This window comes from Nipponia nippon, unplaced genomic scaffold (assembly GCF_047370975.1).
Source record: "Nipponia nippon isolate SJK-2023a ecotype South Korea unplaced genomic scaffold, ASM4737097v1 scaffold_5, whole genome shotgun sequence".
NCBI lineage: Eukaryota > Metazoa > Chordata > Aves > Pelecaniformes > Threskiornithidae > Nipponia > Nipponia nippon.
The window spans coordinates 80,268,011-80,293,543 of record NW_028262369.1 but is presented as its reverse complement, the minus strand read 5'-3'; the positions used below and the strand labels follow the sequence as shown (position 1 = coordinate 80,293,543).

Here is a 25,533-nt window from a genome sequence, read left to right as displayed (position 1 = left end):
GTACACCCTACTGCTCAACAGCATCTTTTCTTTGTTTCTATTTAACAGAATTCTTTCAACTTTCTCTGCAACTGTGTATTAAAACAGGATTCTAAGCAGCTCCAACTGAAAATGTTTGCTTTGGCTGATAACAGGTGCCTGTACAAACTTAAAATTAAAAGCATTAGCTGCTCTCATGTCATATTCTCATCCTTTACCTGGTATGTGTGATCCCATGCCTCTTGGTCCATATCCACATCATTTTAATGTCTTCCTTGCTCTTAGAGATGTTCATGTTGTATGCTACAATATGCTAGGGCACAAACCACAAGTAGCTGGGAAAAACTAGGGCACTGCTTACTAAACACACTTCCCAAAAATAGAGACATCCAGTGGTTTAACATCGTTCAGCTGCAAGTATCTCTTGCCTTGGCCTTAGAATCTCTAGTCACAACAATATTCCCAAGTATTACCTGGTCATGCTCTCCCAGCGAAACTGCTCCCTTCTCCAGGTACATCTGTAGTCTTAATTTTACTCTTCTGTAGAATAAATAAAAATGATATCATCTATAATAACTAACGAGATCATTTTTACTATCTCCTTTTTTCTAGCCCTCCTTTACTTATAAAGTCCTGTGGTCTGAGATGGACCAAGATCCCACTGCGCTACCTGAGTATCTGCTGCTTCTTCAAAGAACTCGTGACAGTAAGTCATATATTGGGGTCTGCTATTTTGTCTGCACAATTACACTGATGTTCATTTACTGCAATATCGTGACTTTCCTTCCTTAAACATTATGACTGCCATTCAAAAGCAGCAAGGGGATTGTAAGTGGTATGGCATAACTAGTTGCCTTCTGTTGGAAGACATCTGTAGTACAGGTTGCCCAAACTGTACGTATTCTTGGGCCAAAAAAAAGTCTGTTTTCCCTCATGTAAGGCATCCACAACAAAAATTTACTGCTAACTTGGGCTTGCAGTTGCTAGAAACACTTACTCATTACTTGAGCAGAAATGTTTTCCTGTTTGAACAATGAATAAACACGTCAAGTTAATCAACAGGAGTTTTTCTGGTAGAATTTAATACAAGAGTACAAGAAAAACTGAGTCTCTAGATATACAATAGCAAGATTTTAAAATGTCTTACATATATATGTCAGAAGAAAGGGGAAAGAGAAAGTTTTGCTAAACAATATTGCTAGCTAGTAACAGAAAATCTCATTGAAGAGTTTCACAGTGCTATTGTGTGTAGACATTTCAGTTAATTATCAAGCGAGTTCAGTTACAAAGACAAGAAACCCTAAAATTCAAGCAAGGTGGTTTTAGTTTTAATCTCTGTTACATATGATGATATTTGCCTTCAGGAGTTCACATAAGAGGGTAATGTACTTTTAACATACGGGACTAAGGAACATACAGTAGTATAGCTCTGTAGTCAAAACCAAAGAAAACAACAACAAAGCAAGGTTATTTGATCTTTCTCCCAAACCAGAATAATTGGACTCCACCGATTTGGTTGAAATAGTGAAATGTCACGTAGACTTGTATTACCACAGATGGAGATGAAATTAGTCCTATGAAGTAACTTTAGTCACCTTCGCAGAGAATACAAAGGTTTGAGAAAAAACATGTAACCCCCTCCCATCCAAATTACAAACAAGGAGGTTCCTTTTGCAGTGCAGCTTCTCCGTGGCAGTTACAGATCAGCATGTCGTATAGGAATGCTTAAAACATGGCCTTCAAAGATCACAGTGAACACAGACACTAGAATCCTGGAAGAGTTACAATTTTCAATTCTGTCCCTCAAGACACGGTGAAATCTAGCATGTAAGCCCCAGTTAGAAACTAGAAAAACCCCTACCTCTTCCACCTCACCATTTTCAAGTGAAGGAGGAAGCATTCTTTTGCAATCAGACCCTGAAACAGATCTTTTCAACTACCATGTGGGTTCCCCCTGCCCTTGGAATTAGCCCTTGCTTGGAGGCAAGAACAAGGTGGAGAAGGAAGTGGTAATACACATTGAGAGGGGACTACGATACAGGAGAGAAAACGAGAGAACAGCAGTGAACAAATGTTCATCAGCTCTCTTTATGAATTTTTATTTACTAAAATGTTCCTTGAAGGGTTTCAGCATTAAGTTAACACTGTTATTTGTAATCAATAATTGACTCTGTACTAGAAAAGTAATGAGACCTCTTTGAGATTATTGCACAAAAACCTGGCAGCAAACCATTAATAACCCTTTGAAATGCACACATAGATCAGTTTCTGAAACTGAGTTACAGAATGTCTCTAAAGTACAAAATAAATATATTGTTAAAGAATAGAAACTAAATACAATTACTTTTATTTAAATCAAGTCCAGCAAGAAAATATTTTAATATGGCAAATACCCCAGCACTTGCTGCATGCATCCATAATCTAGCTATTTTGTCATTAGCATGATCATATTTCCACCCCTCTCCCCAACATGTATAATCTTGACAAAAAATGGAAAAAGGGTAAAATATAACATGAAGCATTTTCTTTTAATATATATTCCCATTTTTGTATTTAATGCGTAATCTATAAATCAGATGTAAGAATGCTTTGTGTGTTATTGTGATGTTTTAAGAATAAAATATTTTACATTAATATGTCCAAAGCAGTTCATTCTTTAGTCGTACTTCCAGTGGAAAAAAAGTCTTCTAGTTCATTAAGTATCAAAACTGGAATTTGCATTTTATCAGTAAGTGACTATATGCTGATGACTACTTTAAAATATATCTAGTTCACAAAAAGTATTGCTTCTCTGAGTGCTAGGTACATACTATATACAGGTAGTCAAGAGTAGATGAGAAACGTCATGTAGTGCTACTATTCAGAAAAGTTTTTAAGTAGTACAAATAATTTATGTCCTGATTTTTTTTGTGTGTGTGCTACCAGGAAAAAATTAAAGGAGATTGAAAAAATCAAAATACTTATCCCAACTACTCTCAGCTGAAGGAACAAAACCATCAATTTTTTAAAGAGAAAAAGTATTGCATATAATTAAGATTTTCTACTAATTACAAATTAAATTTGAACAAAGTAATATGGAGGCAGCATGTGGTAGATTTAAATTCATACAATCTGTTAAAGTAATACACAATTGAAAATTAATGATCTAAAATTCTTAGATTGCTTTAAATCTAATTTCAGCATAGTGCTACATATTGTTCAGTCTTGAAGGCTAAAATCAAGGATTTTTGAATCTCATTGTAACATAAGCAAAGCTCATCTGCACCTTCTCTTAAACCTTTTTAGCAGCATAGTTGGCTTTATAAAGAGAAAAAGGCAAAATATTACCATAATTTACATATTCTAATAATCTTTCCAAGTCATCAAAGGACCCAGCTTGAAATTCCTATAACAATTGACAAAAATATATTAACATATACTTGCATTTACACTTTCAAAAGTTTGTAGTTAGTATTAAGTTGGCCTATGAAGCAGTAGTAAAGTGCAAAATATTTGGTATATCATCTAGTGATTAGCTTTTGCTTCTGTGGAATACAAATGAGTAAGCCTGGCTCTTCCATTGACAGATATGGTGTTTGACGGAGGACCAACCTGGAGGCAAGGGGGGGGGGGGGGGAAAAGAGGAAAAAAAATTAAAAAGAAATATTAACCTAACTTTTCATATTCTTCTCTCTGTAGTACATTACACAGTATTACTTCAAGGAAACAGAAATGCTGTTACTTCAGTTAGCATTTTTCTGATCGCAATGAGAGACCTCCTATATGATTTCTGAAGAAAGCACATATGCTACAGAAGTGGAAATGTAAGAAATTACTTAAAAACATATTTTATCCTATCTAAAAATTCCATGTATGACTATTCAAAACATGCATAATTTTTAGTTTTTCTCCAGACCTGGTTGCAGAGAAATACTTGAAAACACATCACTAAACCAAACACTTTTTATTAAATATTGAATAGAGCTGATATCTAACAAAATCTTCTAACCCTTCTTTATACCATGGTAATGTTTCTTTTATCAGGAGCAAACTGTAACTTCTAGGATAGCAAAGACCTGATTTTCAGGGGAGCTGCGTAAACCAACAACTCCAATTGGAGCTCATGGGAGCTGTGGATGCTCCACAGGCATGCAAACCACATACCACAGCACACAGTTTACTAAACACAATGAAAACATTCTGAAGACAAAGATGGTTAAAAAGAAACCTCACTTGACCCATTTTAGGTTAGTAATTACTGAGGGCCCTACTGAACAGAAAAGACCAGCAACACCAAAGGCCACAGATCTCAGCATTGCATACTCATAACTTACTAAGTAAAACGGGAAAAAATAAAGAATTTGGCTAGTGGGATCAGCATTTTATTTTTTTAATGATTCCCTCACAGAGCTGAAAGAAGGGAGAGTATGGTAAGAGGTAAAAAGAGAAACAAGCACCTGACAGACCTCTTTCACAATTCAAATGGATCAGGCTATTATTCCTTTTATTGAGTGCAGCGCCAATAGTGGAAGCTATGAGGTGAATGCATTTAAAAAATCCTCTCAATACTGGAAATCACTTTTGGGTGCTAGTAAGCTATTGATACAAAACGCTTCATTTCTCCATTTGTCCTACTACTGCCAGTTCTCCATATTAAACGTAAAATGAGACCATGTTTTTATTAAATTTGCTATAGGCCAAAACCCCTCTTTCTGCTGTGAGACATACCTGTACCACAGCATATGTGCTCTGGGTAAGAGTGAAAAGAACAGCATGTACAGTTTGCTGTTTGGCAACATTTCAGTGGGTTCTTCACTGCATTTTTCTGTGTGTGTTTCAGGTTTTTTCTGAAGCCTGTTTCAGGTTTCTGTGTTGCAGAATGCTTTTCTTTATGCTTACAGCATCTTCATTATTATAATTTCTCCTTAAAAAGTATAGCCCTCTCCTCACCCCCAGCCTCAACAGATACTATACTGAGAAAAGACATCTCCCACCTACAGAAGAGAAAGGGAGGGGAAAAAGGACTTCAGTCATCATCTCTCTCTTCTTCCCCATGCCATTCTTGACCCATACACTCTTTATCAGTCTAGGTACAAATCTACCCTGAGAACATTTCTACTAGAAAAGAACGAATAACCACATAATGAAGTTTTTCTTTGTTTTCTTTCTAGTACAAATAGACTTCTTGAATTTTGAAAAGCACGTTATGAACTTTCTTTTTAAAAAGTTATAAGCTACTGTGCCAACAACCATGCCTATGCATATTTCCCACAGAATCATAAAACAAAGTTCACACACTATGCAAAATAAATAAAGTTCAGTATTATTCAGAATGTAATCATGCATGGGAGGAAAAAAACACCTTAATAAAAATATATACAAACAAAATCCAAACAATATTTCTGGTAGCACAGATAGATTTGACCTCTAAGTGACTCTGAAAAATACAGCATTTGCTTAATCTTATCCTGTTTTTAAAGTGGCTGTAGTTAGTGACATGTGGTTAGAAGTAATACTATGGTGTGTTACATACCATAGGAAGATTCAGTTTCCCAGAAAGGTTACGAGCATGTCAGGCATTAATATGGTAATTTTGAAGGAATTACCATGAGTTCATTGTTATGGATGCAATGATGAAAACTCACCCTTTTCAATTTGGCAGCAGCTTCTCCAGAGCGGATTGCGGCCAGCAAGCTCTGGTGGATCTGTTCCGGGTCAGAGCGTTGGAACGTCGTCGTGGTTTGTCTCTTAGTGACAGGGGATGGGTGGTCAGTGGAAGCACCTGACTGCACCTGACTCTTCTGCTCACTGTTCACAGTGCTGCCTTTCTATAAAGGGAGGACGTGGGAGGAAAAACAAAACAAACCCTTTTAATCTGAATTAGTCATAAATAGAAAACTTAGTCAACCTGGCACAAGGCTGCAGTGCTAGTATTTGCTTCATTCAAGGTTTCAGAGATCAGCAACATTTCCACTATAGCATAGTTTCTCCCTCAGATAATTATGACAGCAACATTTTATACCCCCGTTCAAGTGTGTTTGCACCACAACCATTTGAAGCCAAACTGATCACACTACTCAGAATTAAACTTAAGAAATCAATGCACAGAACCATAAAGAACACATCATAAGCACTCACAACATAAAAACAGGTATACACAGCATAAATGATTCTATTTAATTTACTGTTCTTCAAAGTAGGGGATGCTAATTATGGCAAGAAATAATTATTTCCAATAATCTGAATGAGGTTGTTTTCAACTCAACATTCCCTGTTTTCCTGTATTGCATTATGATGCTGTGCTACGGCTAGACACCACAAGGTGTTTACACTGTATGAATACAGCGCTTTCTGATCAGGGAGCCGTTCAGAGACTAGCCTCTAGACTAGTCACACTAGATGACAGTGGATCAACAGTCAACCAATATTAGAAATAAAGTTTACCTTATCCATTAGGCTATTTGGTGACCCTCCTGTTATGCTCTGTAAGGAAGGGTTTTTCACTTGAGGCACAGAGGTAGCTGAGGAGAATTCAGCTGCCGAAGCAGCAGAGCAGGGTTCACCAGGAGATTCCTGTCTCGGTGCCTGGCTAGTGATTGTACGCGTCTTATTGAATGATTGTGACCTTTTGACTGCGGATGAGACAGCAAGAGCAAAAGGGGATGGTCTCGAACTGGAGTACGGCTTTGGAACTGCAAAAGTTCTCAGAGTTCTTAGGTTCAACGGTGCTGGTGGACAGGAGGGAAAACCCAAAGGTTTATTGCTTTTAACAGGAGAAGTGGAGGATTCAATTTTTTTTCCATCATCAACTTTTTCTTCATCTGCTGGAGGAGAGGAAGTACTTGTTTTATGTAAAGACAAAGAAGTTAGATCGGGTGATGAGATTTTTTTTTCCATCTCTGTATTTTTAGCTTCATTTTGAACAGAATTAGGAGCACAAACGGTACTTCTGGCAATTGCAGATGTTACATAATGACCTGAAGCTCTTCGTTGCATCTGCAGATAAAAAGAACTAGGCTTCGTTGTAGGACTTAATGCATTTGACTTGTCCTGAGTCTCAGAAGAAGTGTTTGAATTATCCATGCTTAGCATCAGTGGGACACGCTGTTTGGAAGACTCTGTTTCCATCCGATTGCTCTCAGTAGTCATCTCAGCTCCGGATGTCACAACATGTTCAGAAATGCTGTTCGCTCTGCGCAGCAGATCATTTGCTGCTGCAGGTTCATTTTGTGAACCAACTTGTAAGTGACCCACACTTTTTGGAGGACGAGAAATTTCAGCTTGCACTATGAATTCTTTGGGGTCTTCATGTTTCAGAGAGTTTTCCGAAGTAGGTACCTCTTGATCCTTATAATCTGATGAAATTTCTGATTCCCAGCTCTTCATTATTTCTACGGATTTTGGAGGCACTATTTTATAAGTAGTCATTCCAATTTTTGGTATGTAATCTCTTGTAATTTCATTAGCGGGCTTGGGTTTAGGTTTGGTGTCCTGTCTATAAAGAGGGTAACCTTTTAGAGCAGAGCCATCTGGCATATTCGCAGTTGTTTCTGGTGAAGCAAAAGTACTGCCATTTAAACAAATGTGACTCTGATCTTTTATGGGAATTACTTTTTCATGGGTAACTTCTTGTCTCTCAAGATTTTGTTCTGTTGAAGTATCTTCATCCTTTTGTGTTGCATGCATCACTTGAAGAAGGGGGTTGTTTGTATCTGTATTGTGTTGAGGGACCAATCCTCTGAATGTGGATGATTCACAACCTTGAGGAACAGTAGTTTCTTTCTGTGTAGTCCTTCCCAAATTGCTATCCAATGGACCTGTCTGGATTGCAACATCCTGAGTTTTTACTGTGTCCGAGATGGTTTGATTGGTTTTCTGATCTTGCTTTTCTGGAATCAGTTGAGGATAATTCCTATGACTTACAGAGATGTCATTTTTACATGCCTGGCAGTTTGATAGTCTGTCAGCTTCAAGCTTGTTATTTTCTCTAAAATCTGCTGTTCTGGTTTCGGCTGTCTGAAGTTCTTTCCCTTCTTCTGTTGTTGGAAGGAGTTTTGTATCGCTGTAATCTTTAAGTTAAAGAGAAATTCATACAAATTAATACAGATGCCACAAAGATTCAACCTTCCCCTTACATCATGAAGCCCCGCATCCAATGTATTTAACTAGAAGGACTGGCTCCTCACCGATATTAAAATTTTCCTTAACACTTACTTTTAAAAGCTATTTAAAGATATACTTATCTTTGACTAATATTGCCAAATAACAGTATTCTAACTCAGGTATTCTTCCTTAATTAACAGGTACTGGTGCCATGCATCAATTTAATAGAAAAATCTATTCTAGAATACTTTTAAAAGTGCTAATGAATTTCAGTTGATTATATAGACGTCAGTGACTCCAGAGCCCAAGGACTATTCAATATTCAGTTATATGCAATTTTTATTTAGTTCCACACCTTTGTGGCTTCTCTTCTTTAGTTTTAGCATTACATGTGTTATTTGTCAACCACACCTGATGTATTTATAGAAGGAAACAATTGGAAAACATATGGGCAAAAGCAATTTTCCAACTTTATTTTTCTATTTCTGTTTAGCAGGTCTGATAATTCAATTTTCTACCCCTAGAGGAAACACATGTAGTCCTCCCCAAAATACAGGAATATCTGGGTCAAATTGTTTTAAATACAATACTGGGAAAACTTAAATTCTTTAGGAATAATCATTTGGGGTGGTATTTTGGAAAAAAAAAAAACGTCTCTCCTCATTTCAGATATGTTATAAAATGGCAGTTAAAACTTATGTCCCACATAAGCAGGACTCATGCAGTATGCTGTTATGATTTATAAACAGAAGTGCACTGAATATAAAAGACTATAGAAGGCCTAATATATAAATCTGAAAATCAGTGTCGCAAAAGGGTAAAATAAATCAGTCAGGTCACTAAATCCACAGAAAAATTTACGATCCATTAGATCACAGGATGTCATCATTTCTTTTCAAATCAGCATGTCTCTTTGTTCTATTCGTGTTTAAAAATATTTGCATTTTCATGCAGAACACTCATGCTAATTTCGTAAGCAAAGACCAACCGATGGCCTCTCTTTCCCCGCTGCGGTGCGGTGCCCATGTCACACCATGTGGCAGGATAACCTCTGTGTCCAGCCTTCCCTCTCCTCAGCACTGCTCCCCCCATACCGCCCTACAACAGTGCGATGCGGCTTTCACTACTGCTATAGGAAGTAATAAAAAAATATTAAAAATAAAAACCCAAAAAAACAAAACTGCAGTCCATTCTTGTCACCTCATCTCAAGGAGGATACACCAGAGCTAGAGAAGTATAACGAAAATAATCTGATGATAGATTCAAGAGTTGACTGTATTGTAATTTTTTTCAAAGGAATAGAAAAGTTCTCTTCAACCTTGTTTTGAAGTATTAGAAATGAGTGGGAACTACTCACCATCATTTTTATTTTGATCCAAAACTCTAAGCTTCCTGTCTTTTTCAAATGCAGCTTGCTCACTGCTTATCTTAGTCTGTGGTCCTCTGCAAAGCACAACAGTACATTAAATATGCTGGTATCATTCATTTCAGTAAACACAAGAAACGATGCAAGAGAACTGGCAATATTCTCCAAACACAGATGGACAAAATAGAATCACTCTGCCAAACACTGGAGTACTCAACAGAATAATTATTTTATTTTTTTAAAACAAGAGGAAATGCTGCTATGATATTTTATCAAAATGACATGCAGCTTCACTCTCTTCTGTGTAAGCAGATGATCAGTTTTCCTTTCCCTTCTCCCCCTCCATTTGTTTACTTGTGCCGTTTGAACAAGCCCCTTTCCAATAACAACTCCATTTCAGTGAAGCCACAACGGTGATGCTTTATCATTCATATAACAGTGTTCTTAGTGTGAAGTGTTCCGACACCCCCGACATTTAAACCGTGTCCTTGATTTTGTCCCCAACACGATACGCAGGAAGCTGCACGAGACGCTGACTGCATATGAACATATGAACTGTGCAGTACAGACTTTTCAAAACAGTAATGAAAAATTTTCTGTCCCTTTCAAGACATACCTTGAGAACAACAAAGAAACGTGCATCAAACATGTTACTTGCATACTAAACATTTTGCAAATGCATATAATTTCTGTCCTCAGATCACGGGGGAAAAGAGAACTGCACAAATGCTGAATAAACCCCTCATCTTTTTGGGGGGAAATATTAAGCCCTTGGCTTAAAAAGCTAAACGAAAAGAGGCCAAAATACTTAAAATTTCTCTTTAAAAGAATTATTAGAACTTCAAACTTACATCCCTGTTTAAGATACTTTTATTTTCTGTAATTACAAATACTGGCATTATGAAAATTCCAATTCATTTGCCACATCAAATGTATTAGTTGTCAGGGACCGGTGCCTTGGGCTGAAACATCTGCTCTGAATCATTTAAAATGATAAATTCCTCAATAACCATCCATCCTCATGTTGCTTGTACAGTCCAAAATATACTGTAAGTGTCCAATAAACCACTAAACAGGAGCATACGCTCTCAAAATTATTGTTGGAAGAAAGTTAAAGCTCAGTCCTGTGCTCCGTACTCTTGCTTATCTTCATTCCCTTGAACACAGCTGAGAGACTGAACTACAAACTATTCACAACAGACTGAACTGTTTTAAAAAAAAAAACAACAAACAAAAAACACACACCAAAAAACAACCCCAAAAAACCCAACCAAAAGCCACAGAACACCACAGAGTGTCATTAGAGAAATCAGTGGTTTTGACTGGAATATTACACATGTCCCTGGTTTGATTAAAACCACTTCTTCAAAGTAACTAGATCTTATACAAAAGTTATTAATTATCAAAAAGTTTCAAGAAATATAATGTTAGAGAAACCCTAGTCCTCATTCTGGAATCCCTGTGATATTTCAGGAAAGAAAGGATTGCCAAGCTCTAACGTTAGAGCCCAGTGCATGCTGGATGATACTTGCCAGGATTATAGGCCATGAAAGGCTATTACAAGGCTATTACAAGTTGGGGGGGGGGGGGGGGGGGGGGGGGAAGAAAAGAAACATCCCCTGGCAATTAGGCAAACTGCCCCAATAACACCGGTCTGATAATCTACAAGTTCAAGACAACTCAAAAACAACATTTGGCTGATCCTCCTCCTCGTAGATCCCCATAGAGCAGACACACCCAAGCAACTGGCAGAGTATTTGTCAGGACAGAGCACCAGAGATTTTTGCAAAGCCCCATTTGGTCTTGGGCTGACAAAAAAGACCTTTGAAATACAAGTCAAAGCTCTCCATGCTACCTTGAAAGTTCTTGGCTACTAGAGCATTCACACATTTTGGCTTCAGTACAATAACTGAAATAGGTCTTTCAATTTAAATTGGGAAGAGTAGCCAGTTTAGCTGCCCCAGGGAACGGAGAAATAGTGAATTACATTAACACAATGGGACTTCTCTGGACAATCAACATTTATTTCAAGCAGGCACTAACTCATGTTGGAAACCTGCTGAGTCAGGTAGTTTAACAAACATGCTGAAGGGCAGCATCACCAGAAGGGAAAAAGAGCGGTTAAGGAAACTAATGTGTTTATTCTTTAAGAAGGCAGAGTTAACTTGTTTTCCTGAGAGCGGATGGATCGAGTCAGGTCAAGACAACTGGCTAACATATAAGGCAAAGACAAAAGAAAAATTAAAACCAAAACAAATATGCAAGCAATAGATAACTGTGCCCGGAAGAACAGAAATGGCCGATCTACCTGTTTTTCCCCAACTGTAAGAATGAATTTGTAAATTCTCATTTTACTAATCAATCCAAATTTTTTCACAGCACGCTGCTCTAGTAAATATGCTGGGTATTTTAGAGCTGGCTTCAGCTTTTCTGGGGTCCGGCTGCTTAAGTAGTAAGGAAAAGGAGGCTTAAACAAAACAGCCTGCAGAACACTTTGTCATTTTTGTTTAAAAGCTTCATGAATTACTGTGCACAGAAGAGTGCTACAATGAAAGCTAAGCATATTAAGCTCAATCCTCTCTCACAATTCTCTATTCTGTGCTCCACAATGAAACAGCACTCTACGTTTTATTTGCCTCCCCCATTCCCTCCCCAATGCTCCTTTCTTTGTCACAAAACGTACTTACTTGCCATCTGTTCTCATATTTTCTTGTTTCTCTTCCTTGAAGCTTTGTGAGTTGTCTACAGAAACACTGCCAGGAACGGGAGCTGATGAAGCAGGATCATTTTTTTCAGTTTCCAGTGGTACCTCAGCAGAGCTGAAGGCTGCAGTAACCTCTCCTATCCCGAGAGAGGTATTTGTACTTTCACTGTCCTCTCTCTGTTGCACACTCATCTCTTCCCTTTCATCAATTTCTTCCAGGTTGTATTCTGAGCTCCTTACACCTACACTCACAGAAAGGAAAAAAAACAAACAAACAAAAAAACCAAAAAGACAAAACAAAACAAAAAACAAAACAACCCACAACTCAATGCAGGGTGCAGATACAAAGGGACTGGTGAAGTCAGTGTAAGTAGTTTGAAGAAGGAAAACTGAGACTTCTCTTCATAATTCAGGTAAAAAAAAAAAAAATGCATTCAGAGTTTTAACTTCACAGTATTTTCTGATTCTTTCCAATTCTCTCTTTTTACACGTAAGAATATGCTCATTGCCTTGCTACTGTCAATCTGTTTCTGCATCTGTAACTACTGTATAACATTCTCCTTGTTTAACCCAAGTACTGGATTGGGATAGATCAAAATATATTTAACAATATCATAATCCCAAATTTTGTGGAGGTAGACAGTTTATTTTACCCAGATTTCTTAATACTTCCATTAGCTGTCCAATGAGGTTTAAAATACACGGTTCCTTTATATCAGAGTAGGTATGTTAAAGAACTAAAGAGCAACTCAAATCTCAGTTTTGCCCATGGTTTGAACAAGTTTGCTCACCACTATAAAAAATTTCACATAATTATTAAGCGTATTAAAACATAGTTAGAAGTGTCTTGTGCAGTGCCCTGTGTTGCAGTAGAAGTGCACAAAAATAAAGTACATAGAAAAGTGTTAACCCATAAAAATAATTATGTTTTCAGCTAGAGCATAGTTAAACCAAAAGGTTTAGTTACTGGATTAGGACACACGTAAGTCACTGTACCTGAAGTTAAACTAATAAATCCACCTAATAAATGTGATCAACGTGTCATAGCGCTGAATGTGGAGGTCATTTAGATCCCCAGGGAAAGGAGGGCAAGACTGCAAAGTGGTGCAGGTGAGCTCCTTCCATGTGATTTAAGCACAGGTGCATACCAATATGTCACACTGGTATTAAAGGGACTCCTTAAGAATTTACTATTAGTAAGGGCCTTCTCTTCCTTTTCCCCCCTGCCAAGTCCTTTCATCTTCATCTAGGGAAAAGTCATGCCAGCAGCCTAATACTCTGGGAGATGATTTTAGTGATAGCAGTACGATTTTATGTGTGCAAAGATAAATAAATATGTCACAAGGCACAAGCAAAGCATAACAGAACGTGGGCAAACATCAAACCTGCTGAGGCTATTCCACAGCCCATAACCAGCTCTCAAGAACAGTCTCCGTCACCGATGAGAACTATTACGCTGTGGGCCTGAGCCGTCAACAGCCACAGGAACAAAAACTAAGACCTTCCGTCTAAATACTCTGTGGAAACCTGAATTATGCAACAAAGCACAGCCAGGACTTCTGACAAGACAAATGGAAGCATTCTGGAGTTGCTATGGCTTCATGCCCAGCCACTGCTGTCATCTCTGTCGCTCTTCCTCTGGAGAGAAGTATAATAAAGGCTGAGTTGTATCTATACTGATAGGATGGAAACTTTGCTTGGGTTGGTAGGAGACATTGCTGACATCCCTGCCATGTGAAAGTCTGTCCTTTGCTGTCTCAGGAACACTTCCAAGCTTTGGAATGGACTAACCTGGCCTACAAATGTGTAACGCCAAAAAAACCAACCCTCACACTTTGGAAAAAGTGTTCTACGTGATTTGTCAGCATAGTATCAGCCTTGCTTGGAGTTAATTTCAACTTGTAGTTTTTCACCTGTTACTGGATCTCGTTCCAGACCTGGGCCACCGCTGCTGCAGCAGAATAAAGTCTGAATGCATTTGATACATGAACAACATTTAATAGCCATCCTTCGCTTACATCATGCAGTTAGCTCCCCAGAGGAACAGTTCAGATTTTATGACTTGTTTCCAAATACTCAGTTTAGAGTTTTTATATGCAACATATTGCTAGGAAGTACTTATGGCAATACTGGCTAAATACTGTTGCCTTATTGCTTATATACTCTATATTTAAGTACATATATAATATAAATTGCATTTTTGTCTGTGTATAATTTCCTCTCTATGAACATTAGTCATTGAGTTTTAATTAGCCCTAAGAGAACATTGTTAAAACCTACAGGATAGCATCATGAAGACATACCTGATAAGGTGACTGACATATCAACTGCAAGTCTCCTTTGAGTCAGTAAGGATACTGTTTGCACAAGAGCGAATAGGCTGACACTGCTCTGTGAGCCATTCTGCTTGTAAGCACCAAAGCCAGAAAGCCTGACTACATCATGCAAATCTGCCAGTGGTTTTGCTCTTGGCTCTACAGTCCTTAAAAAGGTTCTTAAGAGATACTGTAACCAAGAAGATTATATCAAGGGATTTGTTTAATGAGAAATTATTTAAAAATCTGTAACTTTAAACTTATTTTTTTTAAAAACACCATTTCACCCTCTTCCCTAGAAAAAAAGACTGAGCATTAATTAAGCTTTGGGAAGGGGAACAAAAATCATAATTGAGAAAAAAAATTGTTGTTTATAATTCCAAATGTTCAAATTAATTCTCTCTAAATGTTTATTCTAGTAGACGTATGCCTTCAAACTACTTTTGTCAAGGTACAGTCTGTTTTTACACCATGGGAAAACTGTCGTTTCCCAACAGAAATGTTGCCTATTCCAAACTGATGTACACGTCCGTTAGCTATGCACTGCTTAGGCACCAAGTAACATTTATTGAACATTTGCAGTGGGTCATTACAGGGCAGAAGGTAACACTATATTTGCTAAAGTAGCAATGCTTAAGGGAACTCCTTTGGGAATGCCAGTCACAGCTGAACAAAAACTCACAATGCTTCCAGAAGCCCGACAATCAAAGCAGTATTGATCCAAATGGAAGGAACTACTGAGTTTATGCAAAGTTAAATTATGTTCAACTTAGCAATTAAAGATATACTGAACTATTTTATCTATTTAAAACAATACCCAAACCTGCATAATCTTCAGGCTTGGAATAGGACAAGTGTACTGCAATTATTTTGCCACAGGTGAATATTGATTCTCACAGCATGATGGGCTTTGCTAAAAGGACTCTTTACAAATAGGCCTCAGGACAGTTTCAGAGATGCCACCAGAGAGCAGCAGTATCCCATGAGAAAAAGAAAAAAAGGGCAATGAAGCTGTCCTATGTGACTTGTCTCTACATTTAAAAAAATGCATTGCATTAAGTCTTCAGCATAAAGACAGCAGCAGCAGGACTAGAGAATGAAGACTGTCACTAAGTGCAGAAGTAAATCCTAGGGCTCACCACAGAGTGTTCTAAGCCCAGTGAAGATGGCTGCATTTTTCTATTTCTTTCCATTACAGCTTAAATTAAAATATTTAATTACAAAACTCAAATGCCTCAAGCAGAGGTTCCTAAATCTATGGAAAAGCAAACAAGCCATTTCTATGAAGTTCAGGGCTGATTATTTATGCAGCACTTGGGACATTACAGTCATGGGAAATGCAGAAATTCTAGCATGGATCTACCATCTTAAGATAGAAACAAGCTCAAGAAAACAAAAAAAACCTTGATTTTAAATCACAGAATGGTAACTTTGCTCATCATCTTAGACCCATCACATGTAGATAAATACAGTTTTCAACACAGAAAATTAAAGTACTAATAAACGTCAAGAGCCATTCACTTAGAAGTGACTACCCTCCATCTGCTACAACAACTAGGAAAAGGAAAGGTTACAGCTTCACTACGTGTTCAACCTCAGACTGCACAGTAGAGGTTCGTACTTCCCATTTATTAAGTTACATATTATTGCTATTAATGGCCTTTTCTGACAATTTATTTAAATTGCCCTAAGCACAAAGCAAGCCCAAATTTACTGATTACTGATCTTCCCCCCCCCCCGCCAGAAACCTAGGATGGCAAGTGACTTTTTCAACTCTTATTGTGGTTCATTTGTGTTTTACCACTCCAACCAATTTGATTGGCATCCCGAATAAAATAGCTGGAAAATTACTTAAGAGTCCCCGTCAACTAGCACAGAAACTGAGTGTTTAGCCTTATATAATGCCACTGGCAGTCCACATGCTCAGTGTTTATATATTTCATTCTTAGTGAAATACATTCAAATGTGATTTTTCCAGACTGCACTGGCACTGATGATTCTAAAAGCTTTTAAAATTTTAGAAGACTCCTAGATGCCATATCTTGTATCTGAATCCTACAATCTGATGCTTACAAACAACAGTACTTAACAGTACAAATTGCATAAATTAAAAAAGTATTATGTTCAGCAGCTAAAGAATTATATTTTAAACAGCTGCACATTCATATAACACATTTTTTCCATAGCACCCAACGAATGATTTTATTTAATGTATAAACAACTATTTATGCATACAGTTTATATTTAGAACTTATGTTTTTAAAGGCTGTTCAGATGCAAACCAAAAGGCAGGCACCGATTTGCTCCTACCCCTAGGTTATGCAGGTCAAGAGCAGACAAGGAGGGGTTCTGAAAACAAGACTGGGCTTTAGCTTTTGAAAGGCTTGTTATGAGGTATACAAAAATCACAGAAGTTCTGGCTTGTTCTTATCTACAGCTTGTGGGGGAGGAAGGAAAACAGGGACAATGTTTAGTTTATTAAATGTAAAGCACAGAGACCAATACAAAATATATTGTATGTGTTTCTGTAGACAGTAAAGATAAAAAAATCTTTATTTTAGAAAGCCATATTTGTACTTCAAAGGAAAACTTAATTGATCTGAAGTGTTAAAATTAGTTCTATGTATAGGGCACATGTATAGTACAGGAATTTATTACTATGCATTATCATAGTTTACTATGAAATAAATTTTATCAATGCATTTGGAAAAAGAACTAACCTGTTTCAGATGGCATTTCGGTGGCTCTTTCTTCCACTTTAGTAGGGGCTGATTCTGTTGGCTCTGTTACTGCAAAAAGTCAAGTAACAAGCTTTCGTATTGCCTCTCAATTTCTGCACCAACAAAAGTTCTAGATAAAATGCTAAATTGTGATCTTACAGACTGGCGAGTTCTTCAAGAAATGCACCTTCTCTTAAGCAACCAGTGCTCGTTGTCACATTTCCCAGATACTTTAATCTCAACTCTGAGGTATTTTTGAACCAAAGAGAATTGAATTTTTGTTCAAACAGAAGAATTACAAAAGAACAAATCTTTCTCTAAAATTCTTCTTCTCAGTCCATTTCCTATTAAACCTTCTCTGATCTAGAGAAGCTCATCTTTTCTCCCCACCCCAAGCTGTCCATCTGATTAACATAAAAACAATCGCTATAGTTAACCTAACTATAATTAATTTGCTATTTTCTGCTTTTTCCTGATCAGCATGCCTTAAAACCTGCCTACTTTCTCACACTACATGAGCTAATCTCATAAAGTAGTATTACCACTCCTTACAATCTGAAGATGTTTGGCACTCGTATTTTTACTTGAAGGTCTTATCTCATAAGGTGGCATTTCTTTAATGTTTGGCCAAATTGCCATACTTTCTGTTGCCTCCCAATTAAACAGCATAAGAAGATTACCAGTCTCATTATTGCTTTCACTTTGATCTTCTGGTGCTCTAGAGGGTGGTGAGGGTGCTTTGCGCTTCGTCCTCCGTAGAGAGGAGTTCACGGAAGCGGTGTCACTGAGCGGCAGAGAACCTTGCCGTACTAACCCCAGAGGGGCCTGAAAGGGACACGGGGGTGGGGGGAGAAGATTATTAGCAATGAAAGAAAAACAGCAAAATAGCTCTAGTAATTATTCTCCAAAAGTATTTATAATATACAGTTGGGAAAGAGAGAGTATATACCTATTACCAAACATATTATGTTTCTCATATTAATTCTTCTGAGGAGTAGTTTTCCAAAAAAACCCCAAACAAACAAACAAACATACAAAAAAAAGAAATAAAGAAGATTTTCTAGAGTAATTGAATATATTCACAGTGGTACAAGATACAGCAGTAAAAAAAAAAAAAAAATCAGTTGTTACATATAGTATAAAAGATAATTTACATTTTCTTTGATGCCTGCAGGCTATTCTACAAACCCCAAATAATTCTTTTCTAAAAGTAGCTAAAAATCACTGTGGAAAGAAGCTTCAACAACACCCCACTGCAATGACATGACACTTTTCCTTCTCCATTCCTTCAACAGCAGTCCTAATTGGGCTGTATACATAATTATTAGGATTTTTTTTCTCTACTAGAAATACTTGAACTTTTATAGAAATTTTTTGAATGCCAGCTTTCAAAACTTATCTTGGAAAGTACAACTGTCTTATAATCATAATACTTACTGAAGTTAAATTGTAATAAGTTGTAATAGCAATAATTATAATACCTACTGATGTTAAATTGTAATAATGTCCTCATTATTGTAGCAAAAGACAAAAAATGTTCTAATTTCACAAATAATCGAAACCATTAAAAAATGGACAAAGGCTACCTACTGAAGACTTCATCGTTTTATGATATAGCAGTCCAATTGCATTTTAAATTGTTTTTAAAATACATTGTGTCTCAAAAAGACAGTGGCTGTAAATTTGCCTGCCGCTCTTAACTGCAGTTTGCCTTATGCTGTAGAAACCTTGTATTTCCACATCTGTTAGAATGAGAACATTGAGGATCCCAGCAATAAAGGAGTGTATCTTGGCATTAGACACAGCTGCCTGTTTCTGTAGTAATTCTGATCCCTGTCACTTGTCTATTTACAATATAATAAAATCCAGCAGTGACATTCATTTCTTTCTAGAAGGATCCACACAGCAACTGGATGTGGGGTCATCTTCAAGAGAACTTCTCGGTGCTTCAATTAAGCAGCCCACTTCACAAAGCAGAATATGGAGGAACAGAGACGGCTTAAATACACCTAGAAATTTTTGTTTCGCTGACAATCCTTTCAAAAACATCACTGACAACAGAATTGTTGACTGTGTCAATATCCATGGAATAAGATGCTTATCGTTTAGAAAGCTACCACCAAAGACACATCCTACGATAAGGGGGATATTAAAGACCAAAAGCTAGAGTATTTGGTTGTACACAATCAAAACTATAAAGAAAATTCCTCACAAGAGAAAAGATACTGGCACAAGATGTCTGTGAAGCAGTGTTTGGCAGCTCCTGTTAGACCTCCATAGAACACCTGCATGAATGAACTGGGACGTTGAAAACCATCCTCTGAGCTACCCTGGGCATACTCAGTCGTCTGTTTTGTCCCACCTCGATGTCAGGTATATCCCTTCAATATCTTGCTGCACTGTAAGGAGCAACGCTGTCCAAAACGCTCATGCAATTCTTCTACCTATCACTTTAATGCCAAAGTAAGCAACTCAAACCTTTTACAGCAAAGCAGGACTCAGGGTTTTAAGGAGAAAAAACAAAGCACAAGGTGAAATGTTCTTTTAAGAACAGCAGAGGATACGGACATAGCACTCCACTCCTAATTAAAAATACCTGCATGTGTGAATAGTTTTTAAACAAGTCAGTTTCCAGATTAAAACGTCACACAACAAAAATCACTTTATGCTTCTATAGTTCCTTATTCATGGTTCCCAAATAGTTCTACAAGAAAATGAATGAATAGTATTCAGCATCTGAATTCATGCAGGAGGGGATGTCAAATATAGTATTATTTCCCCAAATGAGGCTTTTTGTATTGTTAAATCATTTTCCTCCTTGTTGTTGGGCAGTTCTGTTTTTCTCCTCTTTGGTAGCTGCAGCCCCTCCACTCTGCGCACAGACACTGTTGCTCTGTTCAAAGCTCTGCACCCTCATCTGCTTCGCACAGGCTCCCTCAGCTGACTTGGCTGGCACAGAGTTCTGCGCACACTCGCTCAGCTCAACAGATGTCACCAGAGTTCCCTCCTGCACAGAAAGACTATGTGTGTAGGGGGGAAAATAATGTTCTCGGCATAAGAGCACAAATGCTACTAGAAGATTTTTATAAGCCTTTCTACTGCCCTTTGCATCCAAAGAAACAAACGATTTGCAAAGAGAGATTTCGAGAAAGTACTAAATGTTCCAGTTAAGGTTCAAGTGTTGAACAGATTTTCTCAGGAATTATTCAACATATGAATATTAAGAGCTTTCAAATCCTAACAAAGGCTGTAATGTGAAAATAGTACTTTAAACAGATGGAAAAAAAATAAAATAATGTTATTAAGATGTATCTGACAAAATTTTGGAATATACATCTGGGTGTTCATGTGTCATACCAACTGCCAATGATAACTGTGCTTTATCAGTTACATTTAATAAAAATCATGCTAGAATTGCTACAGTAATTAACCGTGCTTCTGCAGAAACACCAGTGAACTCTGTCATAACTTCCACAACATATGCAGGAGTTCCACTTTTAACACTGTACACCCTCCTCATCTTGGAACAAGCAAGGCTGGACATGAAGCTTTTTAGCCTCAAATACGTACAGACAAATGTGGCACCAAATCCCACGCCACGCCAAGCAGAGACTTGTAGAGGCCAGTGCTTCCCAAGTTCCAGCCTCTGTAAGCAGTGGCAGACATGGTGCCTGGTCCTTCTTAGCATTTCAAAAAGCAAAGGAAAGGTCATTAAGCCACAGTAATTTTGCAGCTGGAATGGAATGCAAAAAAAAAAACCAAAACAAAACAAAAGGACTTGGGAAAGAACGTAGTGCTAGTGGAGCATTTCAGTGTGCTGGACAGCATACCTCGCACCAAGGGTCACTATGTACACGTCTTCATACCACCAGTACCTCTTTTGCGCCACAGATAACCAGGTTTAACAGAAGATATATAGGCGACTAGGATATCAAAGCACATTGTTAGTCATATTGCTAGTATTTCTTTCTTCCCTTTGTACAAGTATGCAGCAAACGTATGCCCAAGGAGTAACAGGAAAAAGAAAATTATATTTGCTCTTGCAATGATTAATGCACTCAATTTCTATTACGTTGACTTAAGCTTCCCAAACTACTTAAACATAGCCAACATACTATAGAGGAAGTAGTGTACCTCCGACCTACTGGAAAGGACAGACATACAGAATATATTTGTAGAAACTCAGCTGGTGTTATTCTGTCCAAACAGCTGACATTACTATTCTCTCCTACATACTTGCTGGCACAGAAGTAAATACAATAAAGGGACAATTTGGTATCCTGAAAAGTAGATGTATGCCATGTTCACCACCAATTCTGAATGATATCAGAATTGTACCAAATGATCTTCATGCAGACTTCAGCAAGAGCAAACAGGCAGGCCTGAGCATTGGCTTCTCCCAGGTAACACTGGCTCTATTCGAGACCTCCCTGATGTTCGTAGTGCTCACTGCATCACTGCCCAACTTCTCCTTTAAAGGGCTAGCCATCAAGTTTCAGGCAACTGAGCCTCTCGTGTAACTCCTTAAGCATGGAGCTCATCCCTCCCAGAAATCTTAAGTAAGCTGTTCCATGACAGTGGCTAATAAATCTTTTCAGATATACTTCATGGTTTAGTTGCTTCCGTCCCTCCCCCCATTCTCCCATCTTTTCCTTCCCTTTCTTTTCTAAGGGGTAAGCTGGAGATTTCAATTTCTTTAGGAGTTAGGGTTGTGTAAATATAAGCAAGCTATATTTCTACAGTTGAGAAGCTTCTATCCATCATTTAAAACTGTAAATGTTTTGACTGAAAATCTCCACTTAATTGTTGCTACCCAAGCATAGTTTATGTGTGCTCCTTTACAATAACAGAAGACACTGTAAGAAGACAAACATTCATGGGATAAAATGAAGCTCTCGCAGTCTAGTTTTTATAAATAAAGCATTAGGAAGAAAATCAGCAATGGCATTTTAGACATAATCAAGTGCCAAAAGAAATTTTCTTTTAAAGAAGCGTTATTACTAGAAAATTGCATCCACTTTTATGAAAGCTGTGAAGATACACATACCGCATTATACAGCAGCACTTTGCAAAAACCCTCGAGAGTCCTCTCTACTTGCAAGTGTATTTAAACTTGCTAGTGCTAAACATACTTCTGGCAAGAGCCATCTTGCCCAAAATTAGAACTGACAAATAAATGAGGGATTTCAATGTTGGAGACTAACACGCTCATTTCCAATCTGATTTAACATAGAAATTTGCTGGACAAACATTAACTATTTAAGCTTACTAGTCACCTTCTGAGTCTCATATAGAATGAGCAAATCATGCTACATAATAACTTGCAAAAGTTACCCTTACATCCATTGTACTGATTTCTCCCCTAAAAATAGGAACATATCTCCACAAACTAATTCTATAATCGCTCTGAAATTGAGGCAGAAAAAATTCCAACTCTCATACCAGAATGTAACTGCTCATATAAAGAGAAAGCAGTTTCTTTTTTAGGGGAAAAGAAGTCGAGAAGCTGTAGGAGGTAAACATTAAAACCCTTTTTCATACTGTGAGAAATTGGACTACAATACACTGTGAATCTGAAGAAAGACAACAGTGAGAACACTGTTCCCTTAAAGTTGGCTCATTTCACTGTTTTCTGATGTTACTACTTTGGCATGTTTCTATCAAAACCAGGCAAACAGTTTATCCAGGCAAAACTGACATTTCACTTTGTCTTCCTTGTGGACGTTACAAAAGAGATTTGTCCACAGTAAGGCACATGCAGAAGGTCATCCTGGTCCACAGAAGAAATAAAGTACGTAGCCAGTCTGCCAAATAAACTGAAGGGCAGGCTTCAGAACTTAGGCGTTCTTAAAAGCCATATGATTTGCAAGGAAATGCTTCTTGTAAGGCAAAAGCAGATAAACAGTAACCCTTAAGAAAAAAAAAAAGTATATCCTAAGTAAATTAACTTAATGGGACACTGCAATAGCAGTGAAACTCCCAGACATACTGAATAGGCCAGCAAACACACCAATCAGGCTGGTGAGCAACCCGAAAAAGACTTTAAATCCTACCAGCACGATGCACATTTTCAACAGCGGAGAATATGAGAGACCAAATTCTTATATTGTTCACAGTGAAATAATTGTGGTCTAGTGTGACCATTGCACTTGCTGCATACCGAGAACTGACTTGGATTAAACGGAGTATAAATTGGTCACTTTGGGTTGAGAAAACATTAATGCACATGATACAGATGATGAAATGCTGTGCAACCATCAAAACTGACTTTGTTCTACAATGCTTATAGGTTTCATTTCAAATTCTGTATTTAGAATGTCAATTCTTGGAATAAAGACTGATTCTTACTAGGTATTTAAATAGTGCCCAATTTCATTTATAAAGTTGCAAATCCTGTAAACGACATTTTTGTTTAAATAAAATTATTTTACTTTGTCCCTCACTTAGCACCTGCTCTTTTTAAGGGAACTGTCCTTTATTTTACAGTTAAGTGAAACCAGAAGTATCAATAGCTGGAGATACCTTTTTCTTTATTTTAGAGACTTCAGTGGAAGCTCTGAGAAACAAGCTTCCAAATCTTCCCCTTGCCAGCATTACTCAAGCAGTGCCTGATCACACAGCAAAAACAAGTACTACTTGTTTTCTGTTAGTGATGAAGCCCTATTGTGTTTTTTCTGTTCTCCTAATTATGTGCATACAGGTTTGAAAATCAAGAGTCTGATGCACCCATGTGAAACAGAAACGTCTAAGTTGGAAAGGACCTTTGGAGATCATTTGGTCCAACCTTCTGTTGAACACAGGGTGTTAGCTTAGGTTATTGCAGGAACCTGTCAATACACAGCTTGGGTATTTCTGGTGAGGGAGCTTCTACCACTTCTCTTGAGCGACCTGTTCCAATGGTCAATTGCTCTCATAGTGATTCGTTTTCCTCTTGCATCTGAATGGAATTTCCTCTGAAGCACCTAGTGCCCATTGGCCCTCATCCTGTCACCACGCATCCTCGTGAAGAGTATACCTCTACTTTTCCTGTAACGCTTTCTAGGTTACCAGAAGAATGCGATTAGATCCCATCTGAGCCTTCTTTTCGCTGGGACATTTACGTTCTCCAACCTTTAAACATCATGGTAGCCCTCCACTGGACTCTTGCCTGTATTTAATCTCTATCTTGAACTGCAGGAACCAAATCTGGACATAGTAGTACACTGGATTCAAGGTGGATCACGTAGCCAGACCCCAGCCTCTATCGGTGCTTGGGATTACTCCATTCTAGATAGAGAATTTCACGTGCACCTTTTTTAAACCTCATGCAGTTCCAGCCTGTCACTGTCTCCCTGAATGGTGGCTCTTCTGGAGTACCTACCTCTCCACCCAGTTTGGTGTCAATTTCAAGTTTGTTGAGGGTGCATTCAATTCCATCATCTGGGATGTTTATAAAAGATATTTAACAGTATTGGCCATACTACTAACTCCTCAGGAACTCCACCTGACAACCAGTCTGACTTTGAGCCATTAACCACCACCATTTGAGCTGTAGCCAGTTTTTTGTCCTACCTGTCTAGTCCACACCGTCCTAGCTTTTCAACAAAAAAAAATATTGTGGTAGACTGTGACAAACACCTTGCTAAAATAAAGGTATATGACCTCATCCTTCATCCTTGGACTTCTGCTTGCCTCTAACTTACAAAAGCCTCTCTTGTTATTCTTGACATCTCCTGCCGCTTCAAGCTTCAGGCTTGCCTTTGCATTGCTAACTGCATCTCTGCGTGTCTAAGAAGTATCTCTGTATTTCTTTTGGGGAATTGCTCTGTCCCCTTTCCATCCCTCACATGCTTATTTTTGCACTTGAGCTCTCTCAGCAGCACATTTAAATGGGACTGTTTATTTTTATGCCTACTCCTTTTCCCACTTAGGGGAATGGACCACTCTTGTGCTGCAGGAAGGCTGTCTCTGAAAATATCTCAGCACTCTTCCAAGGAGCAGCTTTATCCTCCAAGGAAGTCTCTTATAGGATCCCTCCTAAGAGTTCCCTGATCAAGTTGAGCAATATGTACTAGGCAGTCCAAATTCATCCATTAGATGATATTTATTGGAAAGTAGATATTAAAAAGACAAAATATTTTACATGAATTAATAAAATTCAAAGCACAGAGCAAATATTTGCCCACATTCAAGTCCCAAGCTCTCCATTACCTGATAAATCACTGTGCAATCAAATCTGAATGAAACAGAAGTCATCTTAAAAAACACATGCCAAAGGCTTTTAAGTTCTAAGGGAGCTGCACAAAGTAGTACAAAATGGAAAATACACACAAAAATATAACTTAATCTGGACTTCTGTCCTTTCTTCATGAGCTATTCAACTTCAGT

The 25,533-nt window shown here is 37.8% G+C and overlaps 1 protein-coding gene across 5 annotated transcripts in view; it reads right to left on the bottom strand.

Annotated features, from left to right (window-relative positions):
• Positions 1-1,034: 1,034 nt before the first annotated feature.
• Positions 1,035-25,533, bottom strand: part of COBLL1 (cordon-bleu WH2 repeat protein like 1) — an 86,384-nt gene continuing 61,885 nt past the window's right edge. For all 5 annotated transcript variants that reach the window (XM_087730611.1, XM_087730606.1, XM_087730608.1 and 2 more), the window contains 7 exons: positions 17,847-17,991; positions 17,167-17,235; positions 12,115-12,373; positions 9,419-9,504; positions 6,403-8,027; positions 5,604-5,786; positions 1,035-3,570 (listed from right to left, as the gene is read on the bottom strand). In XM_087730611.1, the coding sequence (XP_087586737.1) occupies positions 3,484-3,570; positions 5,604-5,786; positions 6,403-8,027; positions 9,419-9,504; positions 12,115-12,373; positions 17,167-17,235; positions 17,847-17,991 (2,454 nt within the window). In that variant the 3' untranslated portion in view covers positions 1,035-3,483. The remainder of the gene's footprint in view (positions 3,571-5,603; positions 5,787-6,402; positions 8,028-9,418; positions 9,505-12,114; positions 12,374-17,166; positions 17,236-17,846; positions 17,992-25,533) is intronic.